General features: G+C 43.1%; 3 protein-coding genes across 7 annotated transcripts in view; 2 read left to right on the forward strand and 1 right to left on the reverse strand.

Moving 5' to 3' along the window:
- LOC131708063 (uncharacterized) overlaps positions 1–4,119 on the forward strand; it is an 11,228-nt gene extending 7,109 nt beyond the window's left edge. For all 4 annotated transcript variants that reach the window (XM_059009999.1, XM_059009998.1, XM_059010000.1 and 1 more), the window contains one exon: positions 1–4,119. This exon is cut by the window's left edge and continues 891 nt beyond it. In XM_059009999.1, coding sequence (XP_058865982.1) covers positions 230–1,987 — 1,758 coding nt within the window. In that variant the 5' untranslated portion in view covers positions 1–229 and the 3' untranslated portion in view covers positions 1,988–4,119.
- A 700-nt stretch (positions 4,120–4,819) lies between these two features.
- On the forward strand, positions 4,820–9,597 carry LOC117397209 (zinc finger protein 3-like). 2 transcript variants are annotated; one of them, XM_059010010.1, is made up of 3 exons: positions 4,820–5,032; positions 6,086–6,688; positions 7,558–9,597. In XM_059010010.1, the coding sequence occupies exons 2-3, from the start codon at positions 6,094–6,096 to the stop codon at positions 8,322–8,324; spliced, it is 1,362 nt and encodes a 453-aa protein (XP_058865993.1). In that variant the 5' UTR covers positions 4,820–5,032; positions 6,086–6,093; the 3' UTR covers positions 8,325–9,597. The 2 variants fall into 2 exon arrangements, with proteins under 2 accessions (XP_058865993.1, XP_058865994.1); XM_059010011.1 differs by lacking the exon at positions 4,820–5,032 and adding an exon at positions 5,051–5,213.
- LOC131708064 (hatching enzyme 1.2-like) lies at positions 8,901–13,402 on the reverse strand. Its single transcript, XM_059010012.1, has 11 exons — positions 13,290–13,402; positions 13,159–13,177; positions 12,650–12,724; positions 12,181–12,321; positions 11,738–11,855; positions 11,397–11,575; positions 10,859–10,940; positions 10,590–10,726; positions 10,374–10,492; positions 9,871–10,093; positions 8,901–9,063 (listed from the first exon to the last, which is right to left on the reverse strand). The coding sequence occupies exons 1-11, from the start codon at positions 13,362–13,364 to the stop codon at positions 9,053–9,055; spliced, it is 1,179 nt and encodes a 392-aa protein (XP_058865995.1). The 5' UTR covers positions 13,365–13,402; the 3' UTR covers positions 8,901–9,052.
- Between the last annotated feature and the right edge of the window lie 2,953 nt (positions 13,403–16,355).

Raw genomic sequence — 16,355 nt, forward strand, 5'->3', positions numbered from 1 at the left:
TCACATACCCTTCCTACCCAAATCCAACTGGGAACCAAATAACAACCAAGTTCCACAGGAAATCACAGAGATTATTCTTGAAGATCTAAAAACAATACACAGCCTGAACCCAGGTAACTACAGAACAGAAGACAACCTAACAGCACCAGAAAGGATTGCACTTAAGGAATTACAAAAACATACCGACATCATTTTCAAACCAGCAGACAAGGGAAGTTCAATAGTAATAATGGATAGAGAAGACTACATCTTTGAAGCCAACAGACAACTAAATAATCAAGAACACTACAGGAAACTAGACGCACCAATTTATCTTGATTCTGCTCAGGAAATTAACACAATAATACAAACACTAACAGACCACAAAATAATTACTAGAAAACAGGCACACTATCTCAAGGGGGCAGACACACCCAGAGCACGCATTTTTTACATGCTACCAAAAATACACAAATCACCAGAAACATGGACTATCCCACACACCATACCACCAGGCAGACCGATAGTATCGGATTGCAACAGTGAATCATATAGAATTGCAGAATACATAGACCACTTTTTAAACCCCCTATCCACCAAACACACTAGCTACCTTAAAGACACATATGACTTCATAGACAAAATTAAAACACTCAAACTACCAGAAACAGCTTTTCTCTTCACAATAGATATAGACAGCTTGTACACAAACATAGAGACCAACACAGGCATTGCAGCTATCAGGAAATGTCTAAATCTAAATCCGGATCCAACCAGACCAGACGAGGAACTGATCAAACTCCTGGAAATCAGCTTAACGAAAAACGACTTTGAATTCGACAACCAATTCTACCTCCAAACCAAAGGAACAGCGATGGGGAAACGCTTTGCTCCATCATATGCTAACATCTACATGGCCGATTGGGAAGAAACAATCCTCCCCAGATGCCCACACAGACCAACTCACTATTTCAGGTACCTAGATGACATTTGGGGCACTTGGACACATAGCATGGAGGAATTTACACATTTCATCTCGTTACTTAACACACACCACCAGTCCATCAAGGTAAAATACACCACACATAACAGCAAAGTAAACTTTTTAGACACCACCACTTACAAAGGACCACATTTTTCACAAACACACCAACTAGACACAAAAGTATATTTTAAAGAAACTGACACACACACTCTACTACACAAAACCAGCTATCACCCTAAACACACGTTTAGAGGTTTAATAAAATCACAACTACTCAGATTCCACAGAATTTGCACACAACATACTGACTTCCAGGCAGCTACCAAAGTTTTATTCACAGCACTCAGACAAAGGGGGTACTCCCGTTCCTTCCTCAGAGGAGTAAGGAAAACTTTCTTAGAACAAAAGCCTAGAGACAACAAAAAGATTATTCCACTCATAACTACCTACTCACATTTTAGTGTGGCAGCTAATTCACAGATAAAACAAAACCTAACCAACAAATTACAAGACACCAACCTTCTTACAGGACACAAGATCATCTCAGCCTACAGAAAAAACAAAAACTTGACCAACTATTTAGTGTCCAGTAAACTGCCTTCACTTAATCGCAAACCAACAAAAACATCACGACACTTCAAGCAACTTTCCTCCCTCCGGAGCCAATCCACAGGCATCACATACAACATTCCACAAACCTTTACACAAAACAGCAGGAACTGCATCTACGCAATACAATGCGATACATGCAAAATCATTTACATTGGAGAAACAGGCAACACTATCCGAGTAAGACTAACACAACACATCTATAATATCAAACACAAAAAAGAATCACAAACACCTCTAGTAGCACACTTTCTACAACACAACTTGGAATCTCTGAAAATTACAGGGCTGGAGAGGAACCAGAACTGGACAATCGGAGAAAGGAAATGGAGAGAAAAAGACTGGATCAACAAACTACAAACAACTTTCCCGCTAGGCCTGAACATTAGAATCTCCACGATAGACCTAGACTAGAAAAGGAGCTCCAAAACAAAAAAAACAAAGAAAGAAATCCAAAAAGAGCCAGATGGCCAGTGCATCTTTCTTTCCCTGAAAAACCAACCAAGTGTGGAGTTCTCAGGGAAACAAAGTTCCTACCTCAACCTAACCCTAACCCTAACCCTAACCCTAACCCTAACCCTAAACCCTAACCCTAACCCTAACCCCTAACCTCAAGCTTACTTCATCTTATCTCATCTCTGCACTGTGATGAAAAGTCTATTTCTTGTACAAACATTGTTATTTTTTCATGTTTTATTTATTTATTTATTTTATTATTATTATTATTATTATTACTGGTTCCACACACTCACGATGATGTGGGCTGGCTGAACATCATAGTGGAGGCAAGGATGAGATCATATCATTACATTAGATTACAGTATATTACATTACGACCCTAACCAGCACATTTAAGAAAATGTCTGTGATCTCGAACTCCCTGTTATGAACGGGGGTCCAGGTTAATCCAAATCATTTTAAAGGGCTGCTGAGCTGTCCAGATTTTAAAACGATATGTTGGTTTGCCTGAATCAGCAGTTCTGTTAAATGACCACAAGATGGCAGCATGAGGCCATTTTCCAAGCGCAGCGGATTCTGAAATGCTGTCCCATGTTTAGTAATGCAGGAGGCGCGGGCGCTGCTGTTTCTCCACTCCGTGTACTGTTTGTTCTCATTTTATTTCCGTATTTTCTCATTTGATCTCTTCTAAAACTACAATCCATTCAAAGTGCGTCTTTTAATTTCATTATTTTTAATGTACTGGTCTCTCCCACATGTTTTATTTAATTACATTTTGGTCAAATATGACATCAATGAACTTTGTTTGCTAAGTTAGCATCTCTCTTGTTGAACTTCCATTAGTGCTTCAGGGCATAACATCTTCATTATTTCTGAATTATGAAGAAAGCGCAGGTCTTTCCAAATCTCTCTCTCTCTCTCTCTCTCTCTCTCTCTCTCTCTCTCTCTCTCTCTCTCTCTCTCTCTCTCTCTCTCTCTCTCTCTCTCTCTCTCTCTCTCTCTCTCTCTCTCTCTGTCAGTGGATGTGTTCAGATCTTCAGGATTTCCATTACATGAGAGTAGAAACTTCATGTTGAGTAGCAATTCAATCCTATCAGATTCCGAGATTTGGTTTTATTGTGGATTGCTGCTACACATCTCGTCCCTGCCTGCCTAACAAACTGCATCTCCTCTCTTTGATTTCCACTTTCCATCTCACTCTGTCCTGTCTCTCTGCTATCCTCCCAGGTCCAATCTGCAAACCAGGCCCTTCCTGCATGGAAACATTACAGAGCTCAATATTTTTATTTATTAAATGGTTACTTCATAGAATCTATTTTTGGCCAAATATTTAATTTTTTCCCATTTAATCTGACCTTGTATTTGTTCTGTATATTTATTTCTACTGCAGCTTCTGCTTGGATCAGTAGTGTGTTGTGATTAATCGATACAAGGAGTTTCTTATTAAACCAGACCCACGGCATGACTGGATTTCTCTGATTAAGAGATTTAAAATAATAATTAACAAACACCACAGTTGTGTGTGTCTCTGTGTCTCTGTACAGCTGTGTGTGTGTGTCTGTATAACAGTGTGCATGTGCTGCAGCTGGGACTCTGTGTGTGTGTGTGCGTGCGTGCGTGCGCGTGTGTGTGCGTGCGTGCGTGTGTGTGTGCTGTATTTGTGAGTCTGTATATAGCAGTGTCTGTGGGACAAGCTGCTGGTCTATTTCACCATCCTTGCAACCCCTCAGGTGCACTGCACATGAAGAATTCAAATACTGGGGAGCATTTGAGAGGCACTCCCCAACTGAGCCAACCAGAAAGCTGCTGAAAGTATTGGCCTCTGATTCTCTTGTCAGCTGGTTCAAAGTTATGTTTTTTCCCCTCATTTTCAGAAATATTGTTTCATTTACCTTATAGAGCTACTGTATAATACGGTTGGGTTTGATAATCCCTCCTCTCTTCAGTGGCATGTAACCCTGCGTGCGTGTGCAGCCTCTGACAAGGGAAGTGAATCTCATATACCAGGTTAGAGTGTGAGGCAGTCACAAGCAGACAGGTGGTGCAGTGGGCTAGTTCACTAACATGCTGTGCTGTTCACCTTGGTTCACATCTAGGTGAGTTCTTCCTTTATTTTCAAAGACTTGGTTAATTTCTTATATAAGGCAATGAAAAAGCACACTCCTCCATGGAAGCGAGATGGACTGGGTTCAAATCCAGGCGAATTCTGCTTGTTTCAAATAGTTTGTAATTGACTTTATATATAGTGTGAACCAACACTTTCCTGTGGGAGCTGGTGGTGCAGTAGGCAATGCCGATGGTCTTCTCCCTCTGAAGACAGCGGTTTGAATCCCAGTCCCCGAGGCGGGTTCCTATAATTGTGAGTCGTGGTTGTAAGTCTGGGTGTTGGTTCTAAGTAATGATGCAGGTTGTAACTGACAATGGGGGTTGTGTCTCTACAGATGGAGGAGGGCAGTGTTCCCTGATGAAGAGCGGGCTGCGGTGGAAGATGGGGGTGTAGAGAGCTGGTGGGATGTTTCCTTCATTTTGGCCAGGCATTTCAGATCTGACCTACAAACAGACTCCCGATAGAGATAGGCGTGTCTTCAGCGACATATTACCCATTTGTCAGCTCTGTAAAACAGTCGCGCGACAGTTCAATTTCAGGGTTTAGTCCTAAACAAATCACAGCAGCGCCACTGTATCGAAGCGTGACAGAGTCGAGGTATTTGTAGCGTGTGTGGCCCTTTAAAGGCTGTGGGACTGGCGGACACGCTGTCCAATCAGAAAGCACACCTACAGGGCTGCATTGAAACCCGCAGCCAATGTGAATCCTCGACGGGCGGGTTTAAACCACGTGGTTCGACATTGTTTGTGGAGAAGAAGCCGACGGAGCTGCAGCTGTGAGTGACGTTTCCGTTTAGAGTCGAGGTGATCGCTGACGTTTGATACAGTCAGGAGTTGTGAACTGTACCCAGAGGCGGAGGGCTCTGTTAGGAAGTCATTCCGGTCTGAAGCACGGTAAGGTGTACTTTGTGTTTTCAGTATTTACACAGCTAGCCCAGCGGTCATTTATCCAACCTGACCGAAGCGTTGCGAGAGGCTCCGCGCTGTTGAGTCAAATGTTCATGTAGTTCCGAAACCGAGACTGCTCGGAAGAGGCTGAGATCCATTCCAGCGAACACTGCATTGCACTGATGATGTATTCCGATGCATCTTTGTAATATCTGTGTGCTAGCCCTGCAATATTATTTTGATCATGTCTGTTTTAATATGTGTGTGCTAGCGGTGCAATATTATTTTGATCATGTCTGTTTTAATATCTGTGTGCTAGCCCTGCAATATTATTTTGATCATGTCTGTTTTAATATGTGTGTGCTAGCCCTGCAATATTATTTTGATCATGTCTTTTTTAATATCTGTATGCTAGCGGTGCAATATTATTTTGATCATGTCTTTTGTAATATCTGTGTGCTAGCCGTGCAATATTATTTTGATCATGTCTGTTTTAATATCTGTATGCTAGCCCTGCAATATTATTTTGATCATGTCTGTTTTAATATCTGTATGCTAGCGGTGCAATATTATTTTGATCATGTCTGTTTTAATATCTGTATGCTAGCGGTGCAATATTATTTTGATCATGTCTGTTTTAATATCTGTATGCTAGCGGTGCAATATTATTTTGATCATGTCTTTTTTAATATCTGTATGCTAGCGGTGCAATATTATTTTGATCATGTCTTTTTTAATATCTGTATGCTAGCGGTGCAATATTATTTTGATCATGTCTTTTTTAATATCTGTATGCTAGCGGTGCAATATTATTTTGATCATGTCTTTTGTAATATCTGTGTGCTAGCCGTGCAATATTATTTTGATCATGTCTTTTTTAATATCTGTGTGCTAGCCCTGCAATATTATTTTGATCATGTCTTTTTAATATCTGTGTGCTAGCGGTGCAATATTATTTTGATCATGTCTTTTTTAATATCTGTATGCTAGCCGTGCAATATTATTTTGATCATGTCTTTTTTTACTGATTGAACCTGTGTGCTTGTGTGTACATTGCAGGCTCAAAGATGGAATCTGTCCCCATTAAAGAGGAAGACACTGAACTGGACGCTGTCCACATTAAAGAGGAAGACATTGAACTGGACGCTGTCCACATTAAAGAGGAAGACACTGAACTGGACGCTGTCCACATTAAAGAGGAAGACATTGAACTGGACGCTGTCCACATTAAAGAGGAAGACACTGAACTGGACGCTGTCCACATTAAAGAGGAAGACACTGAACTGGATGCTGTCCACATTAAAGAGGAAGACACTGAACTGGACGCTGTCCACATTAAAGAGGAAGACACTGAACTGGACGCTGTCCACATTAAAGAGGAAGCAAGCCGCATTGCCGAGGACGTCAGTGACCTGGGACGCATCCACGTCATCGAGGACAGTCCCACGCTGGAATGGGGGCACATTAAAGAGGAGCGCGCCAGTCCCTCAGACACTCACAATGCAGCTGATTTGGGGCTCAGTGTGGAAAAGCCTCACATCCCTGGACCGGAGCAGGTGCACATGCAGGGAGGCGGGTTCGAGAGCGCTCACACGAGGGAGAATCACAGCAACCCTAACCAGGGCTTCAAAAGACACATGACTTCCACTGGGAGCAGATCAGGTAAGCGGACGTGGAAGTGTCCTGCAGGTCTTTACTCTGTGTCCCACGAGCGATTGCTAATGGGGCTGCTTTGTCAAGCAGTCAGGTGTTGATGTTTAGTTAAGATGCCATCACTGCTCTTTCTAATCCCATTGCTACATTCTCAGGACTTTCTCAGGACTCCTCAAGACACCCCAGCTCTCTTCTCACTGTCTCAGTGTCTAGATGCCGTTATTGGCAGTGCAGTTGGTCCATTCCTGTGCTGTATGATGCTCTGTGAAGGTCCGTTTGACAAGCTGCCCAGCCAGATAGACACGCCCCCTAGCTCAGATAGACACGCCCCCTAGCTCAGATAGACACGCCCCCTAGCTCAGATAGACAAGCCCCCTAGCTCAGACCCTTTGAGGGACAGACATTCTATTTGTGGGTTATATTCTTTACAAACCTTTTTATTAAACTAAAGAATTCCGACTGTTCATTTAAGCAGCAAACTTAAGGATCAAATCCCTTGAATGATTTTGTAAGGTGTAAGTCACCCTGGATAAGAGCGTCTGCTAAGAAATAAATAATAATAATAATAATAATAATAATAATAATAATAATGATGATGATTTTGCAGTGGAGTTGCATTCCGAGTATTGGCCATTGACATGAACTGTTTTGTTGAACCTCTGCTGTTGTGACAGATGTGATGCAACAATAATTACATTTTCAGTTATGGCTAAATATTCTCCTGGTAATCACAATTACAATCACAATTTACAAACACCATTATGACCATTTACAAAAATGTTTCTCTCTCTCTCTCCCCCTCTCCCCTCCCCTCTCCTCTCTCCCCCCTCTCTCCCCCTCTCTCCCCCTCTCTCCCCTCTCTCTCCTCTCTCTCTCAGTGGATCAGGCTCATGATGAGGAGCCCCCTGCTTCCTGTCGGATCTCCAGCACCGGGGCTCAGTACCTTCAGAGGCACGGAAAGAAGGAAGAGCATCAGTGCACCGAGTGTGGAAAGAGTTTCAGCCAGACAGAGAGCCCCAAACCACACAGAGCGGACACAGGGGACCCCCCTTACCACTGCCCTGAGTGTGGAGACAGCTTCATCCAGCTGGGAAACCTCCGATCACACCAGCGCATCCACACGGTGGAGATGCAGCTCCGCTGCCCAGCCTGCAGGAAGACTGCCCGGGATTCAGGACACCTGGGGATCCAGCAGCAGCAGCAGCCCGCGCCGCGGGAGACTCCGTACAGCTGTCCGGAGTGCGGGGAGAGCTTCAGTGCAGCCGGGGCCCTCAAACTGCACCGCCGCATTCACACTGGAGAGAAGCTGTGTCTGTGCAGCCTGTGTGGGAAGAGCTTCAGCCGCCTGCAGCACCTGCGCAACCACCAGCGCATTCACACGGGGGAGACCCCGTACCACTGCCCTGCCTGTGGGAAGAGCTTCAACCAGTCGGGCGCTCTGAGGAGGCACCAGCGCATTCACACGGGGGAGACGCCCTATCACTGCATGGAGTGTGGCAGGAGCTTCATTCACGGAGGAGCCCTGAACATGCACCAGCGCCGAGCCCACGCTGGCAAGACCCCCTATCACTGCCCTGAGTGTGGAGAGGGCTTCAGCTACTCCTACCAGCTCAACGGGCACGCCTGCACTGTGGGGCATGGATAGCCACAGCCCAGCAACGTGCACGGCGACAGCTGTCAAGTGAACACTGCTGTCTGTGTGTCAGATCTCTCCTTTCCATGCACTGGGGGGGGACACAGAATCCTTCCTAGTGTTTACAGTGGTTCACTTCAAACATGTGGCCAGGGTGTGCAAACAGATCTCCATGGTTTAGAAAGCCAGCACAAGGAAGCACAGATTAACCCTTTTATATCAGGATTGGGATCATTCGCTGTTCGTTACATTTAAACACATGCATATCATTTACTGCAGGACTGTGTCATTAACTGGAGCGAAACAGTTTGTGTCATTATCAAAAAAAGCCATGAAAACAAGCCATGAAAACAAACCACAAGCCAAGCCAGTGGAGACGTCGCTGCTGCCCTGCAGGATCCCAGGCTTGCAGGCCACGGTGGAGGATTCAGTGAACCCTGTCTCTCACTTTGCACCCTCGTAGCTCATGTGTCAGCTGTGTAATGTCTTACTTCTGCTTGGCTTCTTTTGTGTTAGGGAAGTATCTTAGTGTTGCACTGTGTCTATTTACTAACCTGCCTTTTATTTAAAACATAACAAACGTCAACATTTCTGTTTGCATTTTTATTGATTGTTACAAATACAAGAGTGGAGCAAAGCCCCAAAAATCACTGGGAATTGTGCGACTCGAAGGTGATTCAGTTGCTAAAGTTTCTTCTTCTTCTTATAAGCCTGGTCTGCTGTTGTGATGACTTCTTCATTCATGCTGCAACTGGAAACATAAAAACAGATCCGTGAGCATTTTCCATTGTCATTTTCCATTGTCATTTTCCATTGTCATTTTCCTCAGCGATGCAGATACAATGTCAGGGGGCAGGCATCAGCACAGCAGCACTGCGGTCCATGGCAGTGGCTGTTCTCAACCACGGGATGGCTCTCAAAGGCAATGCCTCGTCTGCCCTAGAAATATTAGTAGAGGGCACAGCAACTCTTTGTATAGCTTGGCCTCTTTTGTAGATTTCACATCTTTACATGGCAGACCCCTGTATTCTAACTGGGCTGTTTTTGTACATGAAAACTACAGATATCATGAGGTACTAATTCTAACACCCTAGTGACCACTGAGATAACAAAAAAAAACAGGCAGCATTATCACAAATGGATGAGTGCTGCAGTATTGCATTCCCTAGTTCATCTCAGTCTGTACAAGTTGATTGAAAATCTGTTGTTTCAGGAGCCTTTCCGTGACTCCTTCACACTTTGTATTGGAGATCTATTTAATAAAATCATGTTTGCATTATTATAACACATGTTAGGACAACATTATTATGAATACACATTTGCATGTTTTGTAGGTTTTCCAAGTGATTCTGAAGAGTTCTGCTTGTGTTATGCATGCTAACTATATGTCCAACTCCAGTAAAGCATTTCTGAAAAAGGTACACACACAAAGACGAACCCAGAACACATGAAATCCACACAGAGCTTCTTACACAAGTATTTCTGCAGCGCCCCATTCAAACACAGCATTCACCTCAATCACAAACACACGAAATCCACACAGAGCTTCTTTACGTACCAAACTTGTACTTGGCTGAGAATCCCGTCCCCACATCTGAGCCGTCACTGTGGAACTGAACCACGGCAGCGTTTCCACTGGAGGTGAAGGAGGGAATGGGTTCAGAGCCACAGTAGGTTTGCTGTACAGGGGAGGTAGTCACGGGTCCATCTCGGAGAGTGAGATAGTCGTAGGAACAATCCTCAGAATACTCCACATCAAAGGAACTGATGGTAAGCGAGACCTGAAATGAAACACAGAAAAGGATCTGCAGTCCAGCTAAACATCAGCATGCTCCCGCAAGTTTGAGTCACATTGAAGACAATGAAATGGACGTTATAAAAGCTACATCATTTAATATCAAGATATAGATTTGTTTGCCCTCAGTGTTAATGCAATTGTTTTTGCCCTTCAAGGACCTCTGCAGACGTTTCTCCAAGCGGCTCAGGTGAGTAATGAAGGCAGCGAGGCGCCTCGATCATTCAAACAGAGATGCTGCAGGTTTGTTCTTGTGTGTTTCTTACCTTGTACCCTTTAGGGGCGTTGATGATCCACATGCAGTCTGTATTAACGGGATATTCCAGTGGATAATTGGGAGATGTCAGTGTTCCACTCTCAGCAGTCAGTATGCCTCCGCATTGCACTAGAAAATGAGAGTTGCAGTGTATGTGTGAAATGCTGGAAACCCTTTTTAACTTGAGACAGGAGAAGCAAAAGAACATGTTAAATAAAGCACTTACTGGATTTACTGCAGCCATAAAGCATATTGATCTTTTGAATGTCTCTCGGAGACATTGCTATTCTCTGTCCGATTTCTACCGTTTCATCTGGAATGGGTACAATAGTGAACTTTCCGGTTGTATTTGAGAAAGCATCTCTGTGTGGAGTGAAAATAACAGTGTTTTATTCAGATCAATACTGAAAAAGAGAAAAGATCTCCTCACATTGTGTGGCAGGTAATTGAGACAGGCTGAAAACCTGGACTTTCTGTTTCTTTTCTTCTTCTTACCTTCCATAGTGCATGATGGAAGTATAGTCGTATGGCATGCCCAAGGTATTAATGTCCTGCTTGTAAAAGTTCGAAACTTGGTCTGTAAAGGGAAGGAGATGCTGGTTAAGAAGGTAAAGCTGCTACACCAGAATCTGGTTCTGTGTTTTACTTCCAGACACCTATTGTAAAAGCATTAGTGAGAGGTCGCCAGTTATTCCATTGAAATGATAATGCATTCTAAAATCCCATTATAAACCCTGGCTGAACTGCACACACTTGTTTTCAACATGCCATTAGAGGCTCCAGTGAGTGTCGGGGGTCCTTCCTTGCTCATGATCCCTGCAATAAGGGCTGCCCAATTAGCACAGACTCCAACCTTTCTTGAGCTCTGACTAACAGTTTAATCACTCTGTAATGAAAGGCTATTGGGATACAAAGCCGTGGTGAATGGAATATTTGTGTTGCTGCTTTCCACCCTCCCCTCAGCTCTCTCTCCAGTGCTCTTCATTGTGATTGTGTGAGCGCTCCTGGAAAGGACTCCTGGTAGTTTCCTTACCTGCTGGGATGTACTGCCAGTTGATTCTGACATAGCTGTCGCGGTCAGGTCTGCTCTGCTCGTGAAAGAAGCCTAGTGCATGGATGAGCTCATGTTGAGCCGTGGCTTTGTAAACACAGCCTCCCTTTGACAGGGACACTTGCTGAACGCCTTTATACTTTCCAATATTGGACCAGCAGCTATGGATGGAAAGAGATTCCTGTTTAGAAATCTTGTACTTTTGATCTAGAAAAGTCGTTTAATATTTGTGAAGTTTTGAGACACGCTTGCTATACACCTTTAACCTTGAAAGCCACTCAAATGGTAGGATTCGTCAGAGACACAGCAGAGTGGTTATTTACCCGTTCTGAGGACTGATATTTATGTAGTCTTTTTCTGTAGTTCGCTGTTTAAATTTAATGCAGGTCTGTGCTTCGAAGTCTGGGAATGCACTGGAGATTATGTCCTTCTCTTTAGCACCTGTAAAAAAGGATAAACCAATTGAAACGCATTGATATTTTAATATATCAAAGCTTAGCATCTCCCAGACAAGAGGGACCAATAATACTACCTGCAGCACCTCCATCCATTACACTGGCAACTTTAAACACAACACCCTTTAGAAAGGACAACTAGATTCCTGCGCACAGAGAAATACAGAGCTCTCCTTTACAAACAAGAAACGTTTCAAAGATCAATCCAAGTCTCTTCAATGTCCTTGTTTAATTAAATATGGTCTCACTGGTGCTATAAAACATAGTGAATGTTAATATAAAGCATTCTTCCAAACGTTTCGTGTACATACTGTATTCACTGGAGATAGTATAAGGCACATAAACAAATCCATCAGAGGCCTTCGGCCAAAAGCATGAGTTGTCCGGGCAGTTCATGGCGTTCCTGGAGTTTGACACGACAATGTCACCCTCCATCAGATGCTCTTTGATTCCTGTTTGAAAATTGTGCAGAGAAACATCTTAAAGGGGAACTCGTTTTAGCCACAATATGCATTTTTATGTACTTCTCTAGGATCAAAGAAACAAAACACATCAATATATTTGAATGATCATTATGTTAGTGGTAATGGGCAGTTTACAGACACAGGTAAGACCCTATCAAACTAATCTCAATGTGCTTCTGTTAAGAGTGCATAGATTGTAGAAATGAAGACACCGATCTCAAATAGAATATGCCAGCCTTAACTTCTATTCAATAAGCAGACCCAATATTTTAACAGGCAGTAAACGTCTCTTCTATATGTTCAGAGGCTTTCTTACCCTTATTGGCTTCTAAGATGATGCTGAAGACATCCTTATCTTCAGGGATACCTGGGCTACGTCTTTCTCTTTGACCTACAGAAGCAAAGCACCCCAGTGTGAAATCCTGTGTGCAGGGGCAGTGTGTGGAATACAGTGCTGTGTACTAATACTGGAAGCGAATGCAATCGAGCCCCCCTGTGACACACTGCTGACACTCTGACCATCACTCATGCACTATACAGTGAAAGCATTTCCTCCAGCATGTCACCTGGGTTACAAACACACACACAAGCACACTGGCCGTGCTGAAGAGACTTCACATTCAGCTGCTTCACTGTTTGGGTGCAGTTTTGAGTTTTTGTCCTTTCAAGTAAATTACACACCTGATTAAAGGTTTATTAATCTGGTCCAGTGTGTCTGGGATCCTGAATTACAAAGATGAACTCACTGCAATGTAAAATTCAACAGATACTTTTTTTTCTCTCGTATGAGACATGCACATATAAAAACAAAATCTAGGAACTTGCCTTTTCCGCTGTGGTCCCCCTGCAACAATATAAGAAAGGAAAGAAAAACATGGAGCCGTTAGTGAAATGTTTAAGAGCCCAGTGAAAATGCATTTGAAATGAGAAGCGCTGCAGCTGTGTGGCATTGTTACCTTCAGAGGCTTGCCGTGTGAGACACTGAGCAGCAGTGCTAAAGTGGCGAGCACCAGTGTGTGATCCATCTTCATCTGCTGCTGCAATGTTCTGAGAAGCTCAGGAGATTCGTCTTTCCTCTTCGCTTGATGCTTCAGCACACCTGCTCATGGGCTTATATACACCCAGCCAAAGGTGTGTCCGTCAAGGGAGCTTAAAGCCATTCCATTACTGGATCCACACGTGATTCCAGATAAGACGAAGTTTGCATTGGGTTTTAAAGTCCTTAATCTTGTGTAAAAGCTGAGAACATTCAACTCTGGCCACAAGTGTTGCATCACCGATAGAATGAACTCATTGTGCTTCATAAAGTCGAATGAAACCTGCTGAATACGTTAACTTACTGAATTATAGACCGCTTTGTAGTTTTCCATAGACCTCGTGAAAAATGTGACATTTTGAAATCTAGCATGAAATACTTTATTACTGTTATGGCTATCGGTAGACTTTTTGTGATATTGTTTTGTAGTTTCTTTGATTACATGATGTTAAATAAAATATATCAATTATGTTCGTATAGTTTATTTGTATTAAATAATGTCTCAATTCTAAAATTGTAGGTGGTGTAAAACCTTTGGCCATAGCTGTGCTTCAGTATGTCAGTGTGCGCACAGTACAGTACAGAGATATATTGTTCATTTTACAGATGTGCAATCCTAGGAAACAAGCTTGGTTTCTCACACTCAGGACTCTACCACACAGTCAGGAGTTTGTTTTAATTCCACACACTCCCCTTTCATTCATTTTAAACTGCTCTAGTTTTGTGGAAGTCGTTTCAATGCAGAACTAACGGATTTATAAAAGCGCGGTGCTTTTCAGAGCTGGGACGCTGTGACGGCTGCCATTGCAGGCACACCCTTGATAGAAATGTTCACCTGAGGAGCTTTACTGGAGCTCCTTCCATTTCATCACTGGCAACTAAAATACAAGAAACAAGCAAGTTAACAGCATCAGCCGTCCCCAGCCTGTACACTGATGAGTTAGACTGCACAGTCTGTTTCATTTTACCTTCATCCATGACTGTAAAGCAGTCCACGCGGATTCATTTGGAAATATTACACGGTGACAATGAGAGGGCTCCCTCCTGGCTTTCCAGTGTTTTCCAGCTGGAAGTTTGGAGGCCCTTTTGTAAAGGTTTACCCCAGTAATTGAGAATGGTATTTTTCCCATAGTTATACTTTGCATTTATCCTGGTTGGCCATGTTTATTAATAAGTCCCTCTCACTGGTAGATTCAGTGTGTGATTCAGGCTTGTGGATGTCCTGGGTGTATTGTTGGTACAGTGAGTGGACAAACACGGCAGAATCTGAACAATAGATACATTAAATACCAACGCCTCCAGATCAATAATACAAATTAAGGTGTGGAAGAGATGAGGCTGAATCTAGGGTTACAAAGACTAGGAAAAAAAACAGTCAATCATTTTCTTTGGAGTTTGAGAAGACTCCTAAATTAAGCTTGTGGGCGGGTTAGCTTCTAAGCAACGTGTTTGGGATTGTGTTTAGTGTGGAGCAGGTTTATCATGTGTGTTCATTGGGGTCTTTGTCCACTGACATGTCACTGCACTGCTATATGTTCCATGCATGTGTGTTTCATGTGCATTCAGCTGCAATCTGGCAGCACTGTTGTAGATGGGAAGCAACTCTGTCAGATCTGTCTGTGCAGCGCTCTCATATACTGAGTCAGCACAGTCTATTAAAGGTAATATCGCTGGCCTGTCCAAGCGAGAGACGCTGCCTGCCTGTATAGAAGAAGTCCCAGTTTAACTCTGCATGTTCAATATGGTATTCAAAATATAGCACTGAGTCAAGCCAAGAACCAAGGTATTGCTATCGTGGTACAGTTTCAAGTCTGGTGCCATCATTTGATATCAGAGCTAGGTTACTTTTCACATTGTACAGTTTAGGTGCAGATCCAGACAGCTTGGAGTCAGTTTTAGTTGTGTTTAAAACTTCTCCATTGCAGAGTATATCACTAAGTGCACTGGCAATGACAGGGCTGTGCTGTGTATGGGTTGTTTATACAGTGGGTGTACTGGATGACTTTAGATGGTTAATGTCCACAAAGGTGTGGGAATGTAGGCTTACAAAGATTCTAGGACAATGAACAGTCAATCCTTGAATCTTCAAAGCGCTCCTCCCCTTTATGGTGTATATCACACAACACATATTCAATGTAAAAACAATGAAATGCGTTTTGTTTTGAAATGTTCTAGCTGCTGGCACTTGCATGTCCAGATTAAACTGAGGAGGCCGTTCTGTCCAGCAGTGCTTGTCCGGTTCCTAGGAGCTCATTGTAATAGTGTCTGTTTCCATTGACTGATCAACTACAGTGTGCTAACAGGAGCTGGGCCCAGAGCAAATACAGCAGCATCTTCTGCGCTGAATAGAAAGCAGGGACTGGTTTGTTATTAGACTTGATAAAGAGAATTTGACAAGCGCTGGCACTCAAAATGAGCAAAACCCTGAAGCTGCTGTAGCTGGTAAAGCACCTCCACTAGAAACACACAGGAAGACAACAAACTCAGCAAAAATACTGCAAAACCCCGTCCACCATCCACATGCGAGACAGTGACGGACATGCCTTAATGCTGAATGGCATTACACAAGAACATAAGAAAGTTTTCAAACGAGAGGAGGCCATTCGGCCCATCTTGCTCGTTTGGTTGTTAGTAGCTTATTGATCCCAGAATCTCATCAAGCAGCTTCTTGAAGGATCCCAGGGTGTCAGCTTCAACAATATTACTGGGGAGTTGATTCCAGACCCTCACAATTCAATGTGTAAAAAAGTGCCTCCTATTTTCTGTTTTGAATGCCCCTTTATCTAATCTCCATTTGTGACCCCTAATCCTTGTATCTTTTTTCAGGTCAAAAAAGTCCCCTGGGTCGACATTGTCAATACCTTTTAGAATTCTGAATGCTTGAATCAGATTGCCTCGTTGTCTTCTTTGTTCATGACTGAATAGATTCAATTCTTTTAGCCTGTCTGCATACGACATGCCTTTTAAACCCGGGATAATTCTGGCC

This window comes from Acipenser ruthenus, chromosome 40 (assembly GCF_902713425.1).
Source record: "Acipenser ruthenus chromosome 40, fAciRut3.2 maternal haplotype, whole genome shotgun sequence".
Classification (NCBI taxonomy): Eukaryota; Metazoa; Chordata; class Actinopteri; order Acipenseriformes; family Acipenseridae; genus Acipenser; species Acipenser ruthenus.